The 24798-nt window shown below is 42.4% G+C and overlaps 1 protein-coding gene across 2 annotated transcripts in view; it reads left to right on the top strand.

Annotated features, from left to right (window-relative positions):
• The window catches only part of PLEKHG1 (pleckstrin homology and RhoGEF domain containing G1), a 157449-nt gene that overhangs the window by 112357 nt on the left and 20294 nt on the right, over positions 1 to 24798 (top strand). For both annotated transcript variants that reach the window (XM_030198481.1, XM_030198480.1), the window contains exons 8-14: positions 8166 to 8348; positions 8459 to 8554; positions 10306 to 10392; positions 14652 to 14685; positions 16326 to 16421; positions 20864 to 20902; positions 20995 to 21017. In XM_030198481.1, coding sequence (XP_030054341.1) covers positions 8166 to 8348; positions 8459 to 8554; positions 10306 to 10392; positions 14652 to 14685; positions 16326 to 16421; positions 20864 to 20902; positions 20995 to 21017 — 558 coding nt within the window. The remainder of the gene's footprint in view (positions 1 to 8165; positions 8349 to 8458; positions 8555 to 10305; positions 10393 to 14651; positions 14686 to 16325; positions 16422 to 20863; positions 20903 to 20994; positions 21018 to 24798) is intronic.

Raw genomic sequence — 24798 nt, 5'->3', positions numbered from 1 at the left:
GGCTTATCTGCGCCTGACTTAGGCACAGACATTTATACCAGGTTTTAGTTGGCATAAATAGCTGTGCCTAACTTTTGTCACAGCGCCAGACACTTAAGCGTATTCTTTAAACCGCGCCTAACTGTAGGCGAGGTTTATAAAATAGTGCTAAGCACGTGATTTTTTTTGTGCACTTTATAGAATTTGGCCCTAAGTAAATAAACAATCATTCAACATTTCAGCTCTAGATGTTTCTTAAAATAGAATGATTTCAAAGTTTACAAAAATCTTAAGTAGTTTATTGTTCTTATTTGAGGAAGTAATGAGTTCCAAATTATGGCCACCTGATACTGAAACCCTGAAGTTGAGAATGCAAGCGCTTGGGTTCTGGGAAGTGCAGCAACAATGAATTTCTTAGTAAACTAATCCTATCACTTCATGGAACACACATTATATGCAACATGTATAATAGGGACCCTCCCATACATAATAGGAAATATATTTCTGCCTTCATAGGTAACATAGTAAATGACGGCAGAAAAAGACCTGCATGGTCCATCTAGTCTGCCCAACAAGATAAACTCATATGTGCTACTTTTTGTGTATACCTTACCTTGATTTGTACCTGTTCTTTTCAGGGCACAGACCGTGTAAGTTTGCCCAGCACTATCCCCGCCTCCCGCCACCGGCTCTGCCACCCAATCTCGGCTAAGCTCCTTAGGATCCATTCCTTCTGAACAGGATTCCTTTATGTTTAAAGCAACAATGAATTTCTTAGTAAACTAATCCTATCACTTCATGGAACACACATTATATGCAACATGTACAGTGGTGGAAATAAGTATTTGATCCCTTGCTGATTTTGTAAGTTTGCCCACTGACAAAGACATGAGCAGCCCATAATTGAAGGGTAGGTTATTGGTAACAGTGAGAGATAGCACATCACAAATTAAATCCGGAAAATCACATTGTGGAAAGTATATGAATTTATTTGCATTCTGCAGAGGGAAATAAGTATTTAATCCCTCTGGCAAACAAGACCTAATACTTGGTGGCAAAACCCTTGTTGGCAAGCACAGCGGTCAGACGTCTTCTGTAGTTGATGATGAGGTTTGCACACATGTCAGGAGGAATTTTGGTCCACTCCTCTTTGCAGATCATCTCTAAATCATTAAGAGTTCTGGGCTGTCGCTTGGCAACTCGCAGCTTCAGCTCCCTCCATAAGTTTCCAATGGGATTAAGGTCTGGTGACTGGCTAGGCCACTCCATGACCCTAATGTGCTTCTTCCTGAGCCACTCCTTTGTTGCCTTGGCTGTATGTTTTGGGTCATTGTCGTGCTGGAAGACCCAGCCACGACCCATTTTTAAGGCCCTGGCGGAGGGAAGGAGGTTGTCACTCAGAATTGTACGGTACATGGCCCCATCCATTCTCCCATTGATGCGGTGAAGTAGTCCTGTGCCCTTAGCAGAGAAACACCCCCAAAACATAACATTTCCACCTCCATGCTTGACAGTGGGGACGGTGTTCTTTGGGTCATAGGCAGCATTTCTCTTCCTCCAAACACGGCGAGTTGAGTTCATGCCAAAGAGCTCAATTTTGTCTCATCTGACCACAGCACCTTCTCCCAATCACTCTCGGCATCATCCAGGTGTTCACTGGCAAACTTCAGACGGGCCGTCACATGTGCCTTCTGGAGCAGGGGACCTTGCGGGCACTGCAGGATTGCAATCCGTTATGTCGTAATGTGTTACCAATGGTTTTCGTGGTGACAGTGGTCCCAGCTGCCTTGAGATCATTGACAAGTTCCCCCCTTGTAGTTGTAGGCTGATTTCTAACCTTCCTCATGATCAAGGATACCCCACGAGGTGAGATTTTGCGTGGAGCCCCAGATCTTTGTCGATTGACAGTCATTTTGTACTTCTTCCATTTTCTTACTATGGCACCAACAGTTGTCTCCTTCTCGCCCAGCGTCTTACTGATGGTTTTGTAGCCCATTCCAGCCTTGTGCAGGTGTATGATCTTGTCCCTGACATCCTTAGACAGCTCCTTGCTCTTGGCCATTTTGTAGAGGTTAGAGTCTGACTGATTCACTGAGTCTGTGGACAGGTGTCTTTCATACAGGTGACCATTGCCGACAGCTGTCTGTCATGCAGGTATAATAGGGACCCTCCCATACATAATAGGAAATATATTTCTGCCTTCATAGGTAGCCAGTAAAGTTTCATAAGCAGAGGTGTAACTTTGTCATATCTTCGAGCAGAAAATATCAAGCGAGCTGCCGTATTTTGAATTGTTTGGAACAATTCAATTTTTTAGAATAGCATTACAGTAAAAGCTAACCCTGCAGGCTTTGCACAAAGCCTTTGGTTAGACCAGTGGCATAGGCAGACAGCCAATTTTGGATGGGTCTGAACCCAAAGTGGGTAGGCACAACATTTTCTCTGCCCCGCCCTACCCCCACCCCAAAATATAAATATATTAGCTAATGAGGATCCTCATGCTCTGTCAACTGAAGACTTTCTCTGAAGGGCATCAGAACTCCCTTTAACCAAGCTTGGCAGGCAGCAGCAACATCCATAAGCCACTGATGTTGGCACCCTCTGTTGTCGGTAGCTCAAGGATGCTGTTGCTGACCTCAGAGATTGGTAGAAGGGAGTTCTGGCTATCTTTGGAGAAGATCCTCAGCTGGAGAGGCCTGGGATCCTTAACCGCTATACAGCAAGGGTCAGAACTAGTGTTAGACTGCTAGGGCCCAGATCAGAAAAATATTAGGCAAAAATTGAACTGGGAACACCAAAAAGTTAAACTTTGCATGTACTGCAACACTGGAGAAATGAAAACAGAAATGCATTTCTTTGTCTACTGAACACAATACAAAGACATTTGCTATCTACATTTCCCAAAGTTAACATATTCCATTTAAAATATTCAAAAATAAAATGCTATTTTCTAGCTTTGTGGTCTGGACATTGTGTTTTTCCATTATGCTGGTTCCTGTTTCTCTCTCTTCTGCTTTCCTGTCTCCTGCTAATTCTCCAAGTGGCTGCTGTCCATTTGTCTTTTTGGCCCTCACCTATATCTGCCTCTGGCATATTGATTGTTTTTAGCTCTTTCCTCTCTTTTTTTTTCTTTCTGCCTCTCTGTCAACTCAAATTTCATCCTCTCTCACCCTTCTCCTTTTACTTTACACTGACCTATCAAATTTCCATCTTCTTCTCTCACCCACTAGCTCTCCCATTCCCCATCTCACTCCTTCCCCAGCCCTCCATTTCCCTTCATCTTTAGTCTACTCCCCATTACCATATTTCTACCCTCTGTAATCACTACCTCTCATTCATTTCCTTGCCTCCCCCTCCTGACCTCTCCCATGTGGTTCCACCATTCCCAGCGTCTTCCTCCCTCCACCTTCTATCCCAGCATCTGCTCCCTCTTTCTCCCCTCCCCATTCTTGTAGCCTGACATCTGTCTGTCCCTTTTCTCTTCCTTCCTCCCGCTCCCCCATGGTCCAACATTTCTCCTTCTCTCTTCCCTCACTCCCACTGTCAGGCCTCTCTCCATCACTCCCTTCTGCTCCTGGATGCAACATCTCCTTCTCTCCCCTCTCCACCTCCTGTGTATGTCTCCTTCCCTCTCATCCACCCCCATGTCCAACATCTCTCCCTCTCTCCCATTGCCCTCCATTTCTCTCTCTCTCTCTCTCTCCCTCTCTTGTGCTGAGGGTCCAAAATTTCTCTTCCTCCTCCCCCATGCAGCATTCTCTCCCTTCTTCCCTTCCACTGCCATGTCCAACATGTCTTCCTCTCTCCCACTATCCACCATGTCTCTCTCTCTCTCTCCCTCCCTTGTGCCCCCTCCAACATCTCTTGCTTCCCCCCTATACAGCATCGCTCCCTTTCCCCTCCACTGTACTGTCAACATTTCAACATCTCTCTCTCCCCACCACACCTATGTCTAACATTTCTCTCTCTCTTGTCCCTCTCCCCTCTCCATGTAGCATCTCTCCCTCCCGTCCACCCCTATATGCAAGATTTTTCCATTCTCGCCCCTCTCCACCCTTTTACTGCATTCCATTCTCCCTTCTCTCCCGCCCCCCAAAAGCAGCATCTGTGTTTTGGAAAGAGACCTCCCCTCAGTTCTCCCTCTTACTTCAATAGGGCAGCGATTCCCACCCATTGCCTGCCACTAACCTCGAAGCCTCCCCTCTGCTGAGACCTACCCCAGCATAGAAACAAGAAGTTGCGACAAAGGGGGCGGGACGTGGCAGAGGGGAGGGTTCTGGGTTAACGGTAGGCAGCGTGTGGGAACCACTGAGAGAGGGAGGGATGGAGTTACAGGATTGTGGGAGCCCAGCCTGCTCCCTCCGATGCAGGCACTGTTAAAGGTTCTCTGCTAATGGGTGGGCCTACACCCACCCGTGGCTACACTCCTGGGTTTAGATACCAGCACACAGTATATTAAAATCAATGATAATTAGGCTATTAACTATGCAGTGAAGTGCTCAGAAAACTGAGTACAACATTGGGATTTTAATGCCACATCTGAGGAGGCATAGAAGAGTTAACTCATTCTTCTGTAGTACTGTCTGTGAGGATTTAATGCCACCTTTTCTTTTTTTTTTCTGTGAGCATACTTGACCTGTCGACTATTTTCGTGGCCTCCATGAAGAGCATGGGTGAAAAAAATTGTATTGGCACAGATCTGCGCATAGGCTGGAATGTATTCTGTGTATAAATATCAGCATCACAAAAATTGTGTGCACAAAATAGCATTCCAGCGCATGCACACAACAGTGCCAGTACAAATTTTCTGCTTAGAAGTGCACAGCATCTCCTTCCCATAGAGCAGAATCTTCTGCATTGGTGATCAGTGTTTTCTCCCTGATAGCATACAAGTTTGCTCAGGTCCTGTTTGCATATAATTTGTTTACTGCCTTGGTGATTGAACATTGTGCATTTAGCTTGTGTTAGAAAGGAAAGGAAAGGGGATGGAACTTGATATATCGCCTTTCTGTGGTTATAATCAAAGTTCTTTACATATTATATACAGGTACTTATTTTGTACTTGGGGCAATGGAGGGTTAAGTGACTTGCCCAGATTCCCCTGGTTCTCAGGCCACTGCACTAACCACTAAGCTACTCCTGTCCACATCAGCTGCTAAGTTTGGACCTGAAGCAATGGAGAGTGAAGTGACTTGTCTGACACGGGATTTGAACCCTAGCATTGGTAGTGCTCAGCCCCATGTTTTAACCATTAGGTTTGCTCTTGAGTAAAGGTTCTGTGGCAAACTCTTACCACTTCAGTATTAATAGTCCAGCAGTTAGCCCCTTCCATCTCACAAGAGGCATTGATCAAAGCCCAAATTTAAATAAACCATTAAAGGTAGTTCGTCCCTCTCCAACCTAAACCAAGCTAGCAATCTGGTTTACTCAAGTTAAGACATTTTAAAGCACATGAAACAGGAAGAAAAATTCAAAATTGGGAGGGGAAGAAAGAAAATAAATTATTTGCTTTTGTGTCTCATTTGTTAATGGTAAGGTCATTCCTTCTTTCTGTTTAATTTGTCTCCTCCTACTCTTCTGACTTTATCCTCTTCCTATCTCCCCCCTTTTTTTTTACTACCTTGCAGGTTTCCGCTTTCTATTAATCTTATCATTTTCCTTTGGGTCAGAATTTCTCCCTTCCCTCTCCCCTGCCTTGTTCCAGCACTCATGCTATCAAAATCTATCCTGCTCCTTGACGCCTCCCCCCCCATGAGTCAAGCCACCATCCTGACTATCCAGCATCCATCTTCTGCTGGAAGGTTCCCCCCACCACCACCACAATAATCATTCTTTAAACAAATCTTAATGTGAAGGCAGACCAGGGAAATGGGTATAGGAAAACTACCTCTAAAGCACATACAATTACTTTACAAATAATCAGTACTGTGTATTCTTAATTCATCCATTTCTGCCCTTCTGCCTCCCCCTTTTATTTTATTGTCTGTCACCTTCTTTGTGTCACCTCGGTGTCCTATTTTTATTTTCTTCATTTTTCTATTCAACCCGCCCCTCCTTTCTCCACACTGAAGATAAACTTAGTTTTTTTTTCACACTCTTCAGTCACACTGTCACATTAGTTCATATATAGCATCACTTAATGTCGTCAAATGCTGTAACACCCACACTGTGACATTAGTTCATATATAGCATCTCTTAATGTTGTCAAATGCTGTCACACCCACATGGTAACAACCTAAATACCAGAAAATGCTACCATAGCTTTTTCCTCACACATTAGTGTGTGCATGCATAATTTTTTAAATGAACTCAGCATACTGTTTTTTATAGTACCCTGCCCTTCATAGCCATTGAGAGTCACTATTATTTATTAATTTAGATTTTGATCACACCTTTTTCAGTAGTAGCTCAAGGTGAGTTACATTCAGGTACTCTGGGTATTTCTCTGTCCCAGGAGGGCTCACAATCTAAGTACATAAGTAATGCCACAGTGGGAAAAGACCAAGGGTCCATCGACCCCAGCATCCTATCCATGACAGCGGCCAATCCAGGCCAAGGGCACCTGGCAAGCTTCCCAAACTTACAAACATTCTATACGTGTTATTCCTGGAATTGTGGATTTTTCCCAAGTCCATTTAGTAGCGGTTTATGGACTTGTCCTTTTGGAAACCGTCTAACCCCTTTTTAAACTCTGCCAAGCTGACCACCTTCACCACGTTCTCCGGCAACGGATTCCAGAGTTTAATTACGCGTTGGGTGAAGAAAAATTTTCTCCGATTTGTTTTAAATTTACTACACTGTAGTTTCATCGCATGCCCCCTAGTCCTAGTATTTTTGGAAAGCGTGAACAGATGCTTCACATCCACCTGTTCCACTCCACTCATTATTTTATATACCTCTATCATGCCTCCCCTCAGCCATCTCTTCTCCAAGCTGAAAAGCCCTAGCCTCCTTAGTCTTTCTTCATAGGGAAGTCGTCCCATCCCCGCTATCATTTTTGTCACCCTTCGCTGCACCTTTTCCAGTTTGTACCTGAGGCAATGGAGGGTTAAGTGACTTGCCCAAGATCACAAGCAGCAGCAGCAGTGGGATTTGAACCGGCCACCTCTGGATTGCAAGACCAGTGTTCTAACCACTAGGCCACTCCTCCACTCCACTCCACTAATGCACTTTCCTTCACACATCCTCAGGAGTTGGGCTTAGTCGCCATATTATTCCCAGTTACAGAATACTAAGAAATACACCAGTAACTCTGCAGTCTAACATAGGTCTCCCCCTCCAGCCCCTATCAAGAGATATTAGGAAACCAATATATTATACATTCAAAACCATTTTGTGATAAGTGAAGACCAAAAATGACACTCTAAATTAAACAGCTGTTGTACTGAATTCAAGATCTTATGTTTGGAGCAAGGACTTTGCTAGTATGGGAAAGTGAAAAGATTAGGTTCAGAGCTTTACCCCTCTGTACACTCGCAGGGCCTTGACTAACCCAGATTATAATGAGTCATCCTAACCCAAGCACCGCTGTTTTTGAGCAGGCATCCAGTATTGGGCTAGGCAAGGGAACTGTCATCCCAGCTGAAGCTGAGGTCATGTTGAGCCTGGATGAATACATCTTAATTTTATTTGATTTCCTCTCAGTGTGAGATATAGTGATTTTGATATAGTTTGGACCCCACCTCCTTCAATAGATAGGCGCATAGATTTAGGTGCAGAGGGCCATATTCTATAACTATGTGCGTAAATTTCGGAATGCCCACAAAACGTCCATTTCCCCTACAATAGCTACACCCCTTTTTGCCTGCGCACGTTAGAAGTTAGGTGCACTGCGTTACAGAATACGCTTAGCGAGTTGTGTATGTAAATTCTAATTGCCAATTACTGCTCATTGCTTACATGCTGTTATCAGCATTAATTAGCTTGTTAAGTCAATTAAGTTACAAGCGTTGTTACAGAATACACCTGGATTTCAGTGCAGATCTCTAGGCACGCTATATAGAATCCCAGGGAGAATGTAGAATAATTGCACCTCTTCCTATCATCTATGTGCAGTACTCTGCAGTCTGTTTCTGAAAAGAATAAGCATATTGTCTTAGGCTCGGTGGTTCTGCTGAGATATCCCCAGTAGGATTGTAACTTTAATGTATTTGATTGTTTTTTGTTTTGGCTTCTCTTTTTATCAGGAAATCCAGAGTTTACTCACTAACTGGAAAGGACCAGACCTGACAAGCTATGGGGAACTGGTTCTGGAAGGAACATTCCGGTTTCAGCGAGTCAAAAATGAGCGCACTTTGTTTCTGTTCGATAGGCTTCTCCTTATCACAAAGAAAAGGGATGAGACCTTTACTTACAAAGCCCATATCCTGGTATGTCATCCTTCCCAGAACAGCAGCACCTGAAAAATCTTTCTACTTCGTCTAAGAAGTGAAGCCAATTTATCTGCACTTTTTTTTCCTCTTTTTCTCTCCTTTCACAGTGTTGCAATCTCATGCTAGTAGAAGTAATACCGAAGGAGCCACTGAGCTTTAGCGTCTTCCATTACAAGAATCCCAAACTACAGCACACAGTGCAGGTATGGAAACACCTTGTTCTTAAATAACCCAGTGGCGTTCCTAGGGGGGCTGACACCCGGGGCGGATCGCCGATGCGCCCCGCCCCCCCGGGTGCAGCGCCCCCCGGATGCAGCGCGACCCCCCCCCCCGGCGAAAGGACACCCCCCCCGCGAAAGACCCCCCCCGGGGTGCATGCCGCTGGGGGGGGTGCCACGCGCATGTCCTTCCTTCGTGCCATGCTCCCTCTGCCCCGGAACAGGAAGTAACCTGTTCCGGGGCAGAGGGAGCATGGAATGAATGAAGGACAGGCGCGCGCGGCACCCCCCCAGTGGCGTGCCCCCGGGGCGGACCGCACCCACCGTCCCCCCCTAGGAACGCCACTGAAATAACCTTCACAGAAACAGAGGAATGTCACCTGCACAGAGTGATAGATACAACTCTGGCCTCCTTTGGCGGCAGACAGGATACTCCCATACGGGTCATTATCTCCTGTCATTTACTATATTATTATATTATTTTACTATGTTCTGGTTTTCTTGAGAATTTTATGGATTCGTAACCACACTTTTTTTTGGAGGGGAGGGTTTAAACTACCTCTCTCAAAGCCCCTAATTGCAGAGAGCAGAGAATGAGCCCAGGAAAGACAAGTTCTAAGAAACAGAAAGCTATTATTTCTAACTTGCCATGCTTCTGCCCTTCCCTTTGGGTGATTTGATATGCCAATGGGAAGGACTTGTGAATGGGTGTGTGTTTTTCCTCCACAGTGTTCTGTGGGTGACTGTATAGGACAGTGGTTCACAAACCTTTTCAGTTCACGGCACCCTTCATGTCCGAGCAGTTTTTCGTGGCACACACCCCCCCTCCAGCCATACAGGTCTCTGCCCCCCCCCCCACTGACCACACAGGGAAGGGAAACAGAGACTGACCTATTAGCTTCAACGTTTTGACTTCATCCCGTCTTCTGTTTTCATCCAACCTCCTTGGCAGTCGCCTCTGAAAGTCCCGAAGGCCATCTGCTTCCTGTCTCCAGTGGTCACGACAAACAGATAAAAAAACAAGCGCAGGTCTGCAGCAGCCTTCAGGCATGCGCTGTCGCTCTGCTGGTCCTCTACCCCCACTGACGTCAACTTCCAGTTCCGGGGAAAGAGGACTGGCAGAACTGACAGCACATGCTTGAAGGTTGCTGCAGCCCTGCGTACACTTGCATTTTTTGTTTTTCTGCCGCTGCTGTCTGCAGTAGCGGTTCTGGTGGGAGGGAGGTCGGGATTTGCCACAGCACCCCAGAGAGTTCACTGCGGCGCACAGTTTGGGAAACGCTGATATAGGAGATAAACTGGTTGGAGAAATAGAGAACCATAATTTTAGCTTTTCCAAAAATTAATTAAAATATAAGAAATACAATTCCTTCTAATATATCACCAGTGCTTCTTCCTCATCACAGCACTGCAGAAACATAAACATGCACACTGATAGAGGAGGAGAGAGGCTCTTTTAGTTACATTCCCAAATGAAAAAAGCCCTCTGCTTTGTACTGTTAGATAATTGTTTCCAAAGACAGAAAGAGAAATCTGCCAAAAAGAAAAGTAAATGGAGGAGGAGAGAGGGAAATGGAAATACTGAGCAAGGAGACTTCTTTTAGACACATGCATCATTCTATGACTGAACATGTTACCTAAAAAGTTATTTTCTAGGAGCTGTCTTAGCAGAAGTAACATGTATTATCCCTAGAGTAAGCACAAAAGTGTAAATGTCTATTTCTCCAATGTAATAGGCGAAATCACAGCAAGATAAACGTCTTTGGATACTTCATCTGAAGCGTCTGATCCTTGAAAACCATCCTGCAAAGATCCCAGCAAAGGTAAATATGTCGAGGCTCCTGAACCAGGGGCAAAGGGAACATCTTTGTTCCTCTGTTCTCAGACTCTGTGCCTGCCGATGCTGTATAAGGCAAGAAGCTGCTCAGGCCCTGGTCCTTTTGGCCTACTTTTTCCACTGCCTATGCTCTGAAGGGTGACTAGAACAAAGAAACATGGGGCAGGCACCAAGCTTCACATTTAGTCACTGACTATTGGTGCCCAGATGAAGGTAATTTCGGGGTCCTTTTACCAAGCTGCAGGGAAAAGGGCCCTGCGCTCCAGTGCCCTTTTAAAATGCAGTGGGTAAAAATCCCCCGGACACAGATGGCCATGCGGTAAGAGAACACACATGGCCATGCGACAGGGAGCCTTTACCGCCACCCACTGAGGTGGCGATAAGGGCTTCCGCACTAACCCAGAGGTAACTGATTACTGCTGGGTTACCACCGCACAAGCCATTTCCAGGGGTTTTCTTTTTCCCCTGGAAATGGTGCACGCTCGGGTCAGGACTACTGCCGGCGGCCATGTTGTCCCAGAAGAGCGAGCGGTAAGCCACAGCTGATAATGGCTGATTTTCTGTTGTTTCAATTAATGGCCATGCGATAATGTTGCCTGTTAGCGCTTACTGACACCCATTTTGTCAGCGGTAAATGCTCAGGCAGCAATCCTGTACTAATCGGTGCATGGTAATGTGGACACACTAACTGATTGATGCAGGAACGCCTTCTCTCCAGACACATGCACGTCAACAAAAAAATGTAAAAAATTTTGCATGCATTTAGCGTGCACCAATTTGACACATACCACAGCACGCCTGTATCATTTTTGCGTCAACACATACAATGTTATGTTGGAAAATAATTTGGGGGGAGGGGGAGGAGTGTAAATCCATCTAAACTCTGCACCTAAGGAGGGAAATTGGGAAATTAATGGGAGAGTCTGGGCTGGAACAAGTGAAGATAAGGAAAAAAAATAGATCTTATTGCAATAGTGCACTCATTTAATTCAAATAATTAGTGAATGGGGGAAGAGTAAGATTGGTTTATGTGGGGTGAGGGCTGCAGTCATCACTGTTATCATTAAGGCTCATTGTATATTGTCTAAGCAGAATGTCACTTTGGGCATAGAATTGCACTTAAAAGAGGTAGTGTCTATTCCAGCCACCCTCACGTTGTACTCAGTCCAAGAGTGAGTTCTTACTTAAACCAGTCCTGTAGAACAGGAAAATAGGGAGGCTTCAAGAACAAAGAGGAGAAAAGACATAAAACATGCCAAAATTATTCAGAAAATATAGTTAAATTTTGAAAAATGTACAACACAGATTAATGTGTGCACAGGTACCTGGAATGATTTTGTACATCCCTCCAGACCTTTTATGATATTGCAGTACATGACTGACCCCTAGTGGAACATCTGACATTGGATTAGCATTTATTTCCTTAGAACCAAAATAGATGTGCCGTATTTTCTAGCAGAAAGTACGTAGTGCATTTTGTTAAACCTGTCCTTTTAGCTGACATATGAGTAACAGTGTTTAGCAGATATTAGAATTGAAATCAAAGCTACTGAAGTTTAACATGAAAGATCATATGAATTAGAATTTTTTTTTTGAGCAACCTTTTATTCTAGCATCTGAAAGCTGGCTAGGTTGAAGTGCCCACGTGCAAGTGAATGCTGCTGAAAATGGACAGTACTGAAGAGATTTGTATAGGACACAGACCCTGTTTTGAAGCATAGAGGGGCATTTGCGATAATGTCTCAGTTCAAAAATCGAGTGGTGAATATAGCCATTTTGGAACCTCAAAAACATCTATCTTTTTGGTTCAAAAATTGCATTTTTCCTAGATGTTGTGTGCTCAGTGCGTTTTTCTTTTGGGACCAGTTTGGAAAATAAAATGTTAAAGAGAGAAATGTCCAAAAAACAGCCATTGGGATGTCTGGAGGCCATCATTCTTTGTAGGCTGGCCACACAGACATCCCAGCAGAGCAGTAGGGCAGTCTAGGGGGCACTGCAGTGGACTTCATATTAAAAGGTCCCAGGTACACATCTCACCACAACCCCATTATATTGTATAGTGAGCCCTCCAGGAGCAGAGAAAAATCTACTGTACCAAACTGTGTACAACAACAATAGCCTTCATGCTTTCAGGTGTCACCTCTATGTAGGCACAGTGGGCTAGATTCTATATATGGTGCCTGAAAATTTTGTGCGGAAAAAAAATACACCTAGACGTATTCTCTAAAGTAGGCCTACATTTTACAGAATAGGCTTAAACTTGCGCATGGTATATAGAATATGCCGAACGCCTCTCCGAGACCAGATTTAGTCGTGGCCGTTTACACCATGTTTTATTTGATGTAAATCCCAATGTCTAAATTAGGCACAGATAGGCCTTATTCTATAAAGATTATTCTCCTAAATTTATGAGCATAATTTATGCTCTTAAATTTACGCTTCTAAATTATGAGCGTAATCTATATTCCAAAATAGATTAAGCTCGTAATTTAGGAGCGCAAATTTATGAGCATAAATTATGCTCATAAATTTAGGAGCATAACCTTTATAGGATAAGGCCCAGAGCAGGTGTATCCTGTAACAATGTTCATAGATTTTAGAAATGCCCGTGGCCTCGCCCCCCCTCTTTCCAACTATGTGACTTAGAATTTACATACACCGTGTTACAAAATACACTTAGCGAGTTGTGCACGTAAATCATAATGCCAGTTAGTGCTGATAATTGCTTGTTAACATCCAATTGATAGCGCTGATTAGCTAGTTAACCAATTAAGTTACGCACATTGCTATAGAATACGCTTCAATTTCCTTGCATAAATTAAGGCGTGATATATATAGAATCCCACAGAGTATATATTTAGTGGTTTTTGGAGGGCTCATACGTTACACTACAATTGTATCAGTTAGAGTGGGATATGGGTCTTTGGTCTCCTTCTCTACACTCCACTGCACTGACCCACTAGTCTACTTTAGGGGCCTGCTTGCAGCTATAATAGTTTCACATATGATGGCCATTCCTGGGCTGGTATGTACTGTCACTGTTGCAACTTAGGGGGCTAGGAGGGGATCAGTGACCACTGGGGGTGTAAAGAGGGGTTATGCCTTAATCCCACCAGTAGTCACTTAGTCGTGATTAAAACAGGTCTAGCCAAAACGTTTTAATTTTGGCCCTAGATGTTTTCATTTTGTTCCATTATTGCAGAAAATCATTTATCTTTTCGGGGTCACCCAAACACGCCCCCAAAGACCCAAATAGGGGCTGGCACTGAACATCGGGGCATAATTCAGCTGTTGCCAGCCAGTGTTTAAAGAAATACTGATTGATGGAAGCTGAATATTGACTGGGATCTTCCTCTGTGTAGTCCCCCTGGTTCAACAGCATCATATATTTTAATCTATATCCCTGTTTTACAGCAAAAGTATGTACAGAAAATTTCCTTCTCATATATCCCCACTGTTAACCGTGTAGTATATATATAGAGAGAGAGTGTGTGTGTGTCTCTAGGAAAGTTTTGTGTACTATAGGGTCAATAGAATGGGACTATGCTATTTTTTTTCACAGTGTTGATGTTTTTCAACATCTACATTCTAAAAACTGCAGGAACCTAAAGTGGAGCATGTGATTTCTGGGGCTAATTACTTTTTTATTGATAAATGTTTCTCATTTTTTAAATACAACTATGAGGAAAATGCACCTCTGCTATTGCTTACTTGTTATACAAACAAAACAAAGCGCTCACTTAAAAATATGAAAAGTAGAGGAAAGGCCTCGGAGATTATTCTGCCAAGCAATTTACTGCTTTCATTGTTGCCGCTTAAGTAAATTGACTTCAATCACTCGCACATTCCAGCTTTAATCATTTATATTGTTCAGTGCCATTCAAAAAAAAGTTTTTAGAAAGACGAGACAAACTTATCTTTGTCTGGCGATCCCATAATTAGTCCATACCTGAGGCTGATAATTTGCAGGATTATGCAATTGATACCCCTCTATCTTGTGATATAATTTTAGGCTACTTTCGCTCAGCAGATCGTAAAGATAGATATATGAGGTAAGTGGTGGGGATGTTTTGGCTTTTATTCATCTTGGGGATAAAATGACTTTCCCATAAAGTCAAGCCAAAAATACCACCAAATCACTTGAAAAATTCTGTTGGTGCAATTTCTGAAGTTAAAAACTGTACATGCAATGGATTCTATTGAGAATGAAATGTCTACTTATTAAATGCAGTTTTTATCTTTCAGGCCAAACAAGCAATTTTGGAAATGGACGCTATGTGTAAGATTTCTTCTTAATTTTTTTTTTACTTAATTGTTCTATGAACAATTTTAATCACATGTTGTAAAAGATGCAGAGATGAGAAAAAGGACATGAGTTGTATATGTGCTAAACTATTATCTAAACTGCAGCATTAGAAATAATTTATATATTAGAAAAAAATGTTTAAGTGGTTACTTGTATTTCAGTCAGAGCTAAATTTCTGAAGTCAGCTTGATATTATTTTAAACTAGGGCTGCAATTCTGAAGAAGACTATGAAAACTGTAGGGCTGTTTATAGCTATTCTGCATGCTGTTTTAGGTTCTTTAGGGGGTTGTTTACTAGAGCTTGGCTCAAGTTATCTGCAGCAGGACCCATTTTATTCCTGTGGGCCCTGCTGCAGATGACTTGAGCTGGGCTTTGGTAGATAACCCCCTAAAGAACCTAAAACAACCAACTGCAGCTTCTTCTGATTCTGGGCAATGGAGGGTATGGTCTACCCTGTCATTTTAATATAGGGGCCCTTTTACTAACCAGTGTAAGTGTCTACCCTCGCCCAACGTGCGCCAAAATGGAGTACCGCTCGGCTACCGCATGGCTGTTGCGGTAATTTCATTTTTGACACGTCCAATACGCATGGCCGAAAAATAATTTTTCTTTCTGGACACGTGGAGGTCATTACCGCCCAGTTACCACATGAGACTTTACCGCTAGATCAATAGCTGGCGGTAAGGTCGCAGACTCAAAATGGACACACGGAAATTTTGATTTTTGCTGCACGTCCATTTTCGGCAAAAATTTTTTTAAAGGCCTTTTTTTACAGACACGCTGAAAAATGGGTCGGCGCACACCCAAAACCCGCGCCTACACTACCGCAAGCCATTTTCAGCTCACCTTAGTAAAAGGACCCCATAATGTGTACCCCTGTATCACAGAATATACCTCTAACCACACAGTAGAAGGGCACATTTCAGATAGTCCTTTTATCTGAGTAAATAAGACCCATATCCTGGTAAATAGCTTTTGAAAATTGTTCTCCCCAGTTCTACACTGTGAGACTTTCAAGCAGGGGCGTAGCCAGACACCCAATTTTGGGTGGGCCTGGGCCTAAGATGGGTGAGCAGAAGAACTCTGCCTTGTCCCACAAGTGATTTGGTCGCTCCCGCTCTCGCCTGCATGCCATATGGTCTCTCAAATATCCCCCCTCCCTCACATACCTTTTAAATAGCAGATTTTCACAGCAGCGATTAGCAGCTAATACACATTGCACATGTTGGCCCCTCAGCCTTCCCTCTGATGTAACTTCCTGTTTCATCATAGGCAGGAATACATCAGAGGGAAGGCTGTGGGGCTGGTTCAAGCAGTACGTATCAGTCACTGTTTGCTGCAGGTGAAGAGCTGCTATTTAAAAGGTATGTAGGAGGGACAGTTGGGAGTTTTCAGTTGGTGGGGCTTGGGAATCCCTGCCAACCACATTATAGATGTGGGTGGGCATGAACCCAAAGTGGATGGGCCTGGGCCCACCCGGGCCACGCCACTGCTTTCAAGGATCCTTAGGCAATATGTCAGTCACATAGTTTTGGAAGGAAGTCATTGATGGCATTTGAACAATTGTGCACCATAATAGTGCATTAAAATCTTGCCTTTGATTTACTCCTAGATCATCCTGGGTTCTCCTACAGCCCAGAGGTAGAAAGGAATGCATTCTCTGATCCTAAAGAAGGAAGTGCTACACACAGAGTCAGAAGGAAGTCAGGTAAAGTCATTTGATCTTTGTTTGCTTTTGGGCCTCAACTTCTTTTGCTGCCCCCACTGCCGTGGAATGAAAGCCAGGAGTGGAAGCAAAGTCCTCTTGGAGGCTAAAATAAGAGTAGCGCAAATATTTTACATAGTGCTGTGGGGGTTCAGAATAGATATAGTGGTAGAGAAACATTTTTCAGAAACCAGAAGAGAGCAGTGTAAAGACTAGTGGGATATACAGTTTTTATACAACTAAAACCATATACATTGCAAACAAACCAGCAGGAGTGTAAGTCCTGAGACCAAATTGCAGCCAGTTTAAAACTGCATATAAGACGTGATATGTTTCGGTGTCCAGTCTGTGTCAGGAGCTGTTGGTGTTTCACAGAATCCTGGACATCTGGTACAAACACTGACAGTTGCTGGGAACATAAGCAAACAGGGGAAGGAAAGGGAAAGTAGAAAAAATTGGATAATGAAAATACAATAAAATAAAAATATTTCCCTATTTTTTTTATAAAATAAAATGTGTTCCCATGTATGAAGGATGCCAAAATACAAAAAATATACTCACATCTGGGTTACCATCCAGGCTCTATAAAAGCAAGTGTTACCCACCAAACCAAAATACCAGAAAAAAAATGCCATTTAAACACATGGTGCCTTCAATAGTGTTCTTAGCAGGTTTAATACATTTAGAGTGTGGCGTCCCACAAGGCTCTGCCCCTCTCTTCACTTTTATTTAACATTTTTATTAGCTCTCTTATTACATTGAGTCAGAGTTTTGGTTTAGCGGTGTTTTGTTATGAAGATTATATCCTCTTAGCAGCAAGGATATCCCTCCCCCTACTTCAGGTTTATCTACTCTCCAAAGTTGTTTGGACTCCGTGTCCAGATGACTAAAGGAATATCATTTTATTCTCCAGGTAAATAAGACAAGAGCTTGTTGGATTACCGGCCTTCAGAGCGGACTTCTATAAAATCTACTCTTTTTGATATACACCTATCCCAGTTGTGGATAGTTTCAGATACTTAGGCATAATGATAGACAATAAGCTAATATTTAATGGCCAGATAGCTTAATTAATTAAGACTAGTTTTACCACACTAAGGCTAATTCAATCAATTAAGCATTTGTTTGATGAGAAGGTTCTACATTCTCTCTTATGTGCTCTTTTTGTATCACATTTATATTATGGTAATTCATTGTATGCATGAATTTTAGGGCCCCTTTTACCAAGCTGCGACAAAAGCAGGCCTGTGCTGGCATCGTGCCAGTGCCCCCTTTTACCACAACTGGTAAAAGGGAAGTCTTACTTTCCGACAGGATATGGCTGGGCGGCAAGTAAAGCACTTGCCGCACTGCCATTTCGGGGGGAGCCCTTACCGCCACCCATTGAGGTGACGGTAAGGGCTCCCATGTTAACCTGGCGGTAACAGGGCAGCCTGTGGCACTGCCCAATCACCACCGGGTACACTCCGGCGGCGTGCTAGAGGTTGGAAGTACTACCTGGCTGCTGCGCTAGCCTGGCAGTACTTCCTGTATAGCGAGTGGTAAGCCCTGCTGCTTAGTAAAATGAGCCATCAAATAGTAATTTAAAATATTTTGGGCCATGTTTACTAAGGTGCGCTAGCATTTTTAGTGCATGCTAATGCTAGAGACATCCATAGGAATATATAGGTGTCTCTAGCATTAGCATGCGCTAAAAATGCTAGCAAGCCTACAAGCACGGCTTAGTAAACAGGGCACTTACAGACTTTACAGAACACAGTTATTAGGTTACTGGGGAACTATGTAAGTTTGATCATATCATCCAGTTTTTAAACATTTTCACTGGCTACCTGTCAGATACAGAATTAATTTTAAGTTCCTAATGCTGGCCCATTAGGCTTTCTGTACTCATCAACCACCATATCTGAGTTCATTAGCTGTCCCTTATACTCCAAGCAGAATGCTGAAATTGATCCAAGATTTCAGAATGGTAATCCCTCATATTGCCAAAGCACAGAGGGAAGTAACTCGAAAGAGGGCTTTTTTTCAAGTTAGCCCCTTCCCTTGAGAAGGTTTAAAATGTCACTAAAAACCTTCTATTTAATATTTGATTGGAGGATGAAGGAAAGAACTCTGAATCAGAAACTGATTTATTTTAAAGGTTTTTTTTTTTAAATTATGTATAAGTTGTTCCTCGTATGAGTGTATAGTAGGTCTTTCCTATTGATTTTGTGGAGTTCTTTTCTATCACTGATTTATATGTTTTTAGATTTTTTTTAAACCACTTGGACCCTTTTTGTTCTTGGGGATATATCAAATTTTTAATAAACAAAAACATAAAACAGCTATGAGGAATATCTGAAAAGCGCAAATTGTCATTTAATAGCAGAAAGTTATATCAAAGAAATAATAATGTGAAAGCAGATTTTAGATGAACATCGCAATTCCAACATACAGGTTCTAAGTTGGAAGATCTCAAATTCTGCTAGCATTAGCATTTTAAAAAAAGATCTACTGACATAAAGCCTTTTCTTAAATGCATGCAAGAATGTTGTGCCAGTTGCAATCAGCAGCAGCAGCAACCGTTTTGCAAATCTCAGTATCTACTAAATCAATGGAGGCAACTCAGCAACATATACTGTACGTCTGTGTGCAGGTATATACACATGTATTGTTGATTTCTCATTATGTACCAGTACGTACATATAGGCTGGGTCTGGCTGCGCCACTGGAACAGAGGGATAGAAGGAAATGCGTACATAAGACCCTGAATAGCACAACCTGAAATGTATGATAAAACAGCAATAAATATTACCGTATTTTTCGGACTATAAGACGCACCGGACCATAAGACACACCTAGGTTTTAGAGGAGGGAAATAGGAAAAAAAAAATTTTCCTTTTTCCCTCCTCTAAAACCTAGGTGCTCCGGTGCGTCTTGTCCGAGTTCGGGATCGCCCTCCCCTACTCATGTCATGCGATGTTCTCTGGTGGTCTAGTGACGTCGAGGCAGGAAAGAGCCACCTCTTTCCTGCCCAGCGCGCTGCTCTCCGTCCTCCTGTATGTATGCTGCCTGACGGTCTCGGTGAGATTCAAAATGGCCGCTGAGACTTCAATTCTCGGCGGCCATTTTGAATCTCGCCGAGACCGTCAGGCAGCATACAGGAGGACGGAGAGCAGCGTGCTGGGCAGGAAAGAGGGGGCTCTTTCCTGCCCCGACGTCACTAGACCACCAGGGAACATCGCGTGACGTGAGTAGGGGAGGGCGATCCCGAAATCGGACCTCGCTACCTTCGGACTATAAGACGCACCCCCCATTTTTCTCCCAAATTTGGGAGGAAAAAAGTGCGTGTTATAGTCCGAAAAATACGGTACTTTATCATGAAAAATATGGAAATAATAAGTAGTACAAGAAATAAATTATTTTTTATTTATTTGGATTTTGCTCACTCCTTTTCCAGTAGTAGCTCAAGGTGAGTTACATTCAGGTACACTGGGTAAATGAATAATAATGTTAAAAAAAACTGGTTATGAGAAGTGCCAGCAAAAAAAATAATCAGTAAGAACATATATGTTTTAAAAAAATCTCACATTCAAAATCATAAAAATGGGATACATGAATGTTAATGCCACAGCATCACCCTGGGAAAATTTTTATCAAAGATAGTCAAGTCAATCTCTTGATTTAAACAAGAACATAAAAAACATTTTCAGTACATCTTCTCCATAAATAGACATTGTCCAAAAAGGATATCCCTTTTATTTGCTGTTAAAATACATTATTGAATTTAAAAGAATTTACATAAGAGCTATCCTAGCTGGTTCCCATATATAATCAGTGGGAACCGTAACATCGAGCATTGTAAATCTAAGGTGACTAACAATAATTCATATAAATCCATCTTAATGTCATCTAAAATATTAATCATATGGGATAAGACTCTGACATGATGGTATATTAAGAACAAAGGACATAAAAAACATGTACGTTTTAAGAACATTTATCACTGTTCAAAGAAAAGTAGCCAATACAATAGGACGGGCGGGATGGTTGACAAGAGATTCATGAATCTTGGGAAAGCATTAATTGTAAGAATCGCAGAATCCACATTATCTAAACCTTCACTTTTTCAAAGTTAGAAAACCAGTGTGTGTGCCAATCTCTATCAATGTTCATATATCTCAGTCGGTACTCTAGGGCTGAGGTCTCCCGTCACAGGGTTTTTCCTGTGATTTCAGGTTAAAAATGTCAGCAACATTTCCCATATCATTTCATGTCATTTCCCACGTTGTTACTAATAGCTGCACATCCCTAGCTTGTAAGCATTTTTATTCTCAATACTGAGAACTGATGCTCCCTTGTTGGTGCTGTAGCTTGCAAACAAGTCTTGCTGCATTTCTTCCAATGTGCCAAATAAATGTGTCTACAGAATGGTACTAAGAGTGAAACTTCTCATTCTCTTTCAGAGCCCTCAACAAGACTGCACAGAGTAATGAAACAAAGTGGTACGTAATTTATTCAGCTCATTGCAGTAAGCTTGCTTTAAGACCTTTATGAGTTTTGCTTAAACTAAATATTACACTCTCTCCCTTTTCAGAAATGAGTCCAGACATACACAAGGTAAGATGATCATTTATCCAGAGTTCAAATTAAAACAAATGTACTCCTCTGGAATTCGTTGCCAGGGAATGTGGTAAAGGCGGTTAGCTTAGCGGAGTTTAAAAAAGGTTTGGACAGCTTCCTAAAGGAAATGGACTTGGGGAAAATCCACTATTTCTGGGATAAGCAGTATAAAATGTTTTGTAGTTTTTTGGGATCTTGCCAGGTATTTGTGACCTGGATAGGCCACTATTCGAAACAAGATGCTGGGCATGATGGACCTTTGGTCTTTCCCAGTATGGCAATACTTATGTACTTAAGTACTAGAGTTACATTTGATGTATAGGAGAGAACAGAAACAGAACCGCAAAACATTTTTGAAAATGCATAACAAATTCTCTTTGAGGAATTAGATCAGCAAATGAGGAAAAATAAGTGTCAAAAAGCATAAGTACAGCAGGAAATACAAAGTGTTACTCCAGGAACTGAACTATTTGTTGATCAAACCAGACACATGAATGATTAAGAAAAGGTGAATTGAAATCTATGGATGATTGATGGATAGTTACAGCTCAGGACAGCAGATTACTGTACATCAGACATCTGTAGATTCTCTGAAAGAGCCGGAAACAGTTAAGTATCTTATAGCTGGCTGCAATATTCGAATGGGAGAGAATTTCTGTACAGAAAAGCACAACAAAGTGGTGTGTCTCATCCATTCGGAATCTGTGTAAACATTACAATATCACTGTGACAGGAAAACATTGTGGAGAATGAAAGGGTTATGATCACCTGGGACGTCTCCATTCCAACTCAAATAAAGCTGGATGCAGGGAAGCTGGACATAGTGATAAAAGAGAAAAACCCCAGAACAGCATTAATCATAGAGGAAGTGTCAGTCCCAAGTGCTTACTCTGGACTGTGTGAAGAGAGAGGAGATTCTCGAGTACAAAGAAATGCAGAGCAAGTAATTGTTGCTGAAAGATGCAGAAATGTTTCCCACTATCAAATTTTCAAACACACCTGGATAAGTTGCCTATACACATCAATATATATAAAACTCACCCTCAACGTTCTATTGTCTGATGTCACTGAAGCCAAGGTTCGTAAGTTCGAAGTTCTGAAGCCACAAAAATCACAGTCTCGGGGCCCCGCCCTCACGTCAAACGTTATGACGTTGAGGGCGGAGCAATTCACTCACATCGACGGCGGCCAGGGCGGCGCAATGGGCCACCCACTGACGACGAAGGTGCGTTGGGTGGGGGGGGCCAGAGTCACACATCGATGGCGGCCACCCACGGTAGCGCAATGCCGTCACTAACAACGAAGGTGGGTGGGGGGGCCAGAGGAAAGCCTTGCTAGCGCCCGTTTCATTGGCTCCAGAAACGGGCCTTTTTTTTACTAGTTACATCATAAGAACTCGCGAAGGAAGATCTCTTTGGTACAATGCGAGTACTACAGTAAGGATTAACAATAAATTTGAGATCGTACTCCACATATCCCGGCTTAGATGAGTGATCCGTGTGGAGACGTTGCCCTCAAGTTTCACTTACACCTAAACGAGCATAACTAGTGCATGTGTATGTGTGCAGGTGTGAACACATTCTTTCTTCACAACTCAAGGAAAGGCTGCAGCAGCTGTAATCATAAGGAGATAATTTTGAAAAGCATTTCCACAGGTAAAGCGGTACGTTATCTCAGAAAAATGCTTTCGTGAAATTGCATGTCTGATGTACGAGTAAACTGCTGTACAGCCTGTTGACAAGGGTAGGGATGTGGAACCGTTTGCATTTTTGTGTAATTTCACGCAGAAAATGTTATTTTATCTCATATATATATATGTGTGTGTGTGTGTGTGTGTGTGTGTGTGTGTGTGTGTGTATGTATATATGTGTATATATATATATATATATATAGAGAGAGAGAGAGAGAGAACGAGAGAGAGAACTGGGTTTTTTAGTTTCGGATGAAACTGCTACCAAAACTTTCTATAGAGAATCCACAAAGCGTGGAGAACTCAAAGAAGACCCATGGATACTTTGTAAAACAAACAGAAAAGTGGGCACAAAACCAGGAGTCCCAGAGACTGGATCACAGTAAAGCTAAAACCAAATTTTATTAATTAGTATATTTGACTCGACACAACCGTTGTGTTTCGGCCAAAAGGCCTGCATCAGGAGTCTACAAATAAAAACAGTAAAAATATTTGTAGACTCCTGATGCAGGCCTTTTGGCCGAAACACAACGGTTGTGTCGAGTCAAATATACTAATTAATAAAATTTGGTTTTAGCTTTACTGTGATCCAGTCTCTGGGACTCCTGGTTTTGTGCCCACTTTTCTGTTTGTTTTACCAAAACTTTCTAAACACTTTCGGCCAGAGCTGAAACTGCAGCTGAAATTTATCACCTAGTTTTGGCTGAAGTTGAAAGCAAGACCAAAATCTAAAGTTTGATTGTGTGAATATGAACCAATGAGGCCTACTGAGGATTGTCAGAGCGTGCAGTCAGCAGCCCTCTGCTAAACCCACAGGAGATTATCCTCCAGTCCCAGGAACTGCAAGCACAGACTGACAACTGGGAGAGCCATTTTAACAAGGGCTTCACAACAAGTCTGGCACGTTTAGGTTCCCAAGTCAAGGCAGATGTAGTTAAATATCCTCTGAGACAGGATCTTTATGAGAACATGTAAAACAAAATTTCATGATTACCAGCTTTTTATGCTTACCCACACTGTGTACAAGTAACCAGAGAAAGTAGCACTGAGATAGTCCCCATTTTGTATATAGTTATAAAACTGATTAAGGGCAAGTATGATATAGATTTTTCCTAAAATAGTGTAAAGAAGTCCAGACACTGATCTACACTGAGGACATTATACCAGCCTGATGCACAATCCAGAATACAAAGGCATATTGATATTACTGAATGTGAGGACTATATGCTGTGAAAAAATACAATCAAGAGCAATACATTTCTCAAATTATTTTCTAATATATAAATTTTACTATAATATCATTTCCCTACTAACACTATAAACTGAACAGTACTTGTTCTTGAAATCAATCACTGCAGATTCCTTTCTCTTAGAATCTAGATTCTGCACGCCACAATTTGATTAAAATATTGCATCTTCATCCTGCCCAACAGAGCCTGGAAATTATTTGAATCACCCAAATAGTATCCAAGCCAGAAGATATATAATAATTTAGGGGCCTTTTACTAAGCCGCACAAGTGTCTATGTGCGCCAAAATGGAATTTCCACCCGACTACCGAGTGGCTCTTGTGGTAATTTCATTTTTGACGCACGGCCGAAAAATAAGTTTTATTTTCGTACGCATGTATCGGATGCGCGCCAAGTGGTATTTGACGCATGCAGGTCATTACCGCCTGGTTGCGCGTGAGACTTTACCGCTTGGTCAATGGCTGGCGGTAAGTTTGCAGACACAAAATGGACGTGCGGCAATTTTGATTTTGCCGCACATCCGTTTTTGGCAAACATTTTTAAAAGGCCTTTTTTTACAGTAGCACTAAAAAATGGATCGGCATGCACCCAAAACTCACGCCTACACTACTGCAAGCCATTTTTCAGCGCACCTTAGTTAAAAGGACCCCTTAAATAATGAAAGACCATATTTTACCTCCAAGCAAAATAGCCTCTGCACACATGGACCTCAAATAATGAAAACTAAAAGCCACAGTGCTTTTACAATTGACTTTGCACCACATTTGGAGTGACACTTGATGTCATATCGCCACAGAAAGGTTAATTCCTAAAGAGCTTACCATCCCAAATTTACAGAC

The sequence above is a fragment of the Microcaecilia unicolor genome, chromosome 3 (assembly GCF_901765095.1).
Source record: "Microcaecilia unicolor chromosome 3, aMicUni1.1, whole genome shotgun sequence".
Lineage (NCBI taxonomy): Eukaryota > Metazoa > Chordata > Amphibia > Gymnophiona > Siphonopidae > Microcaecilia > Microcaecilia unicolor.
Note: the sequence above shows the minus strand (reverse complement) of the source record. Positions and strands in the feature narration are given on the sequence as shown.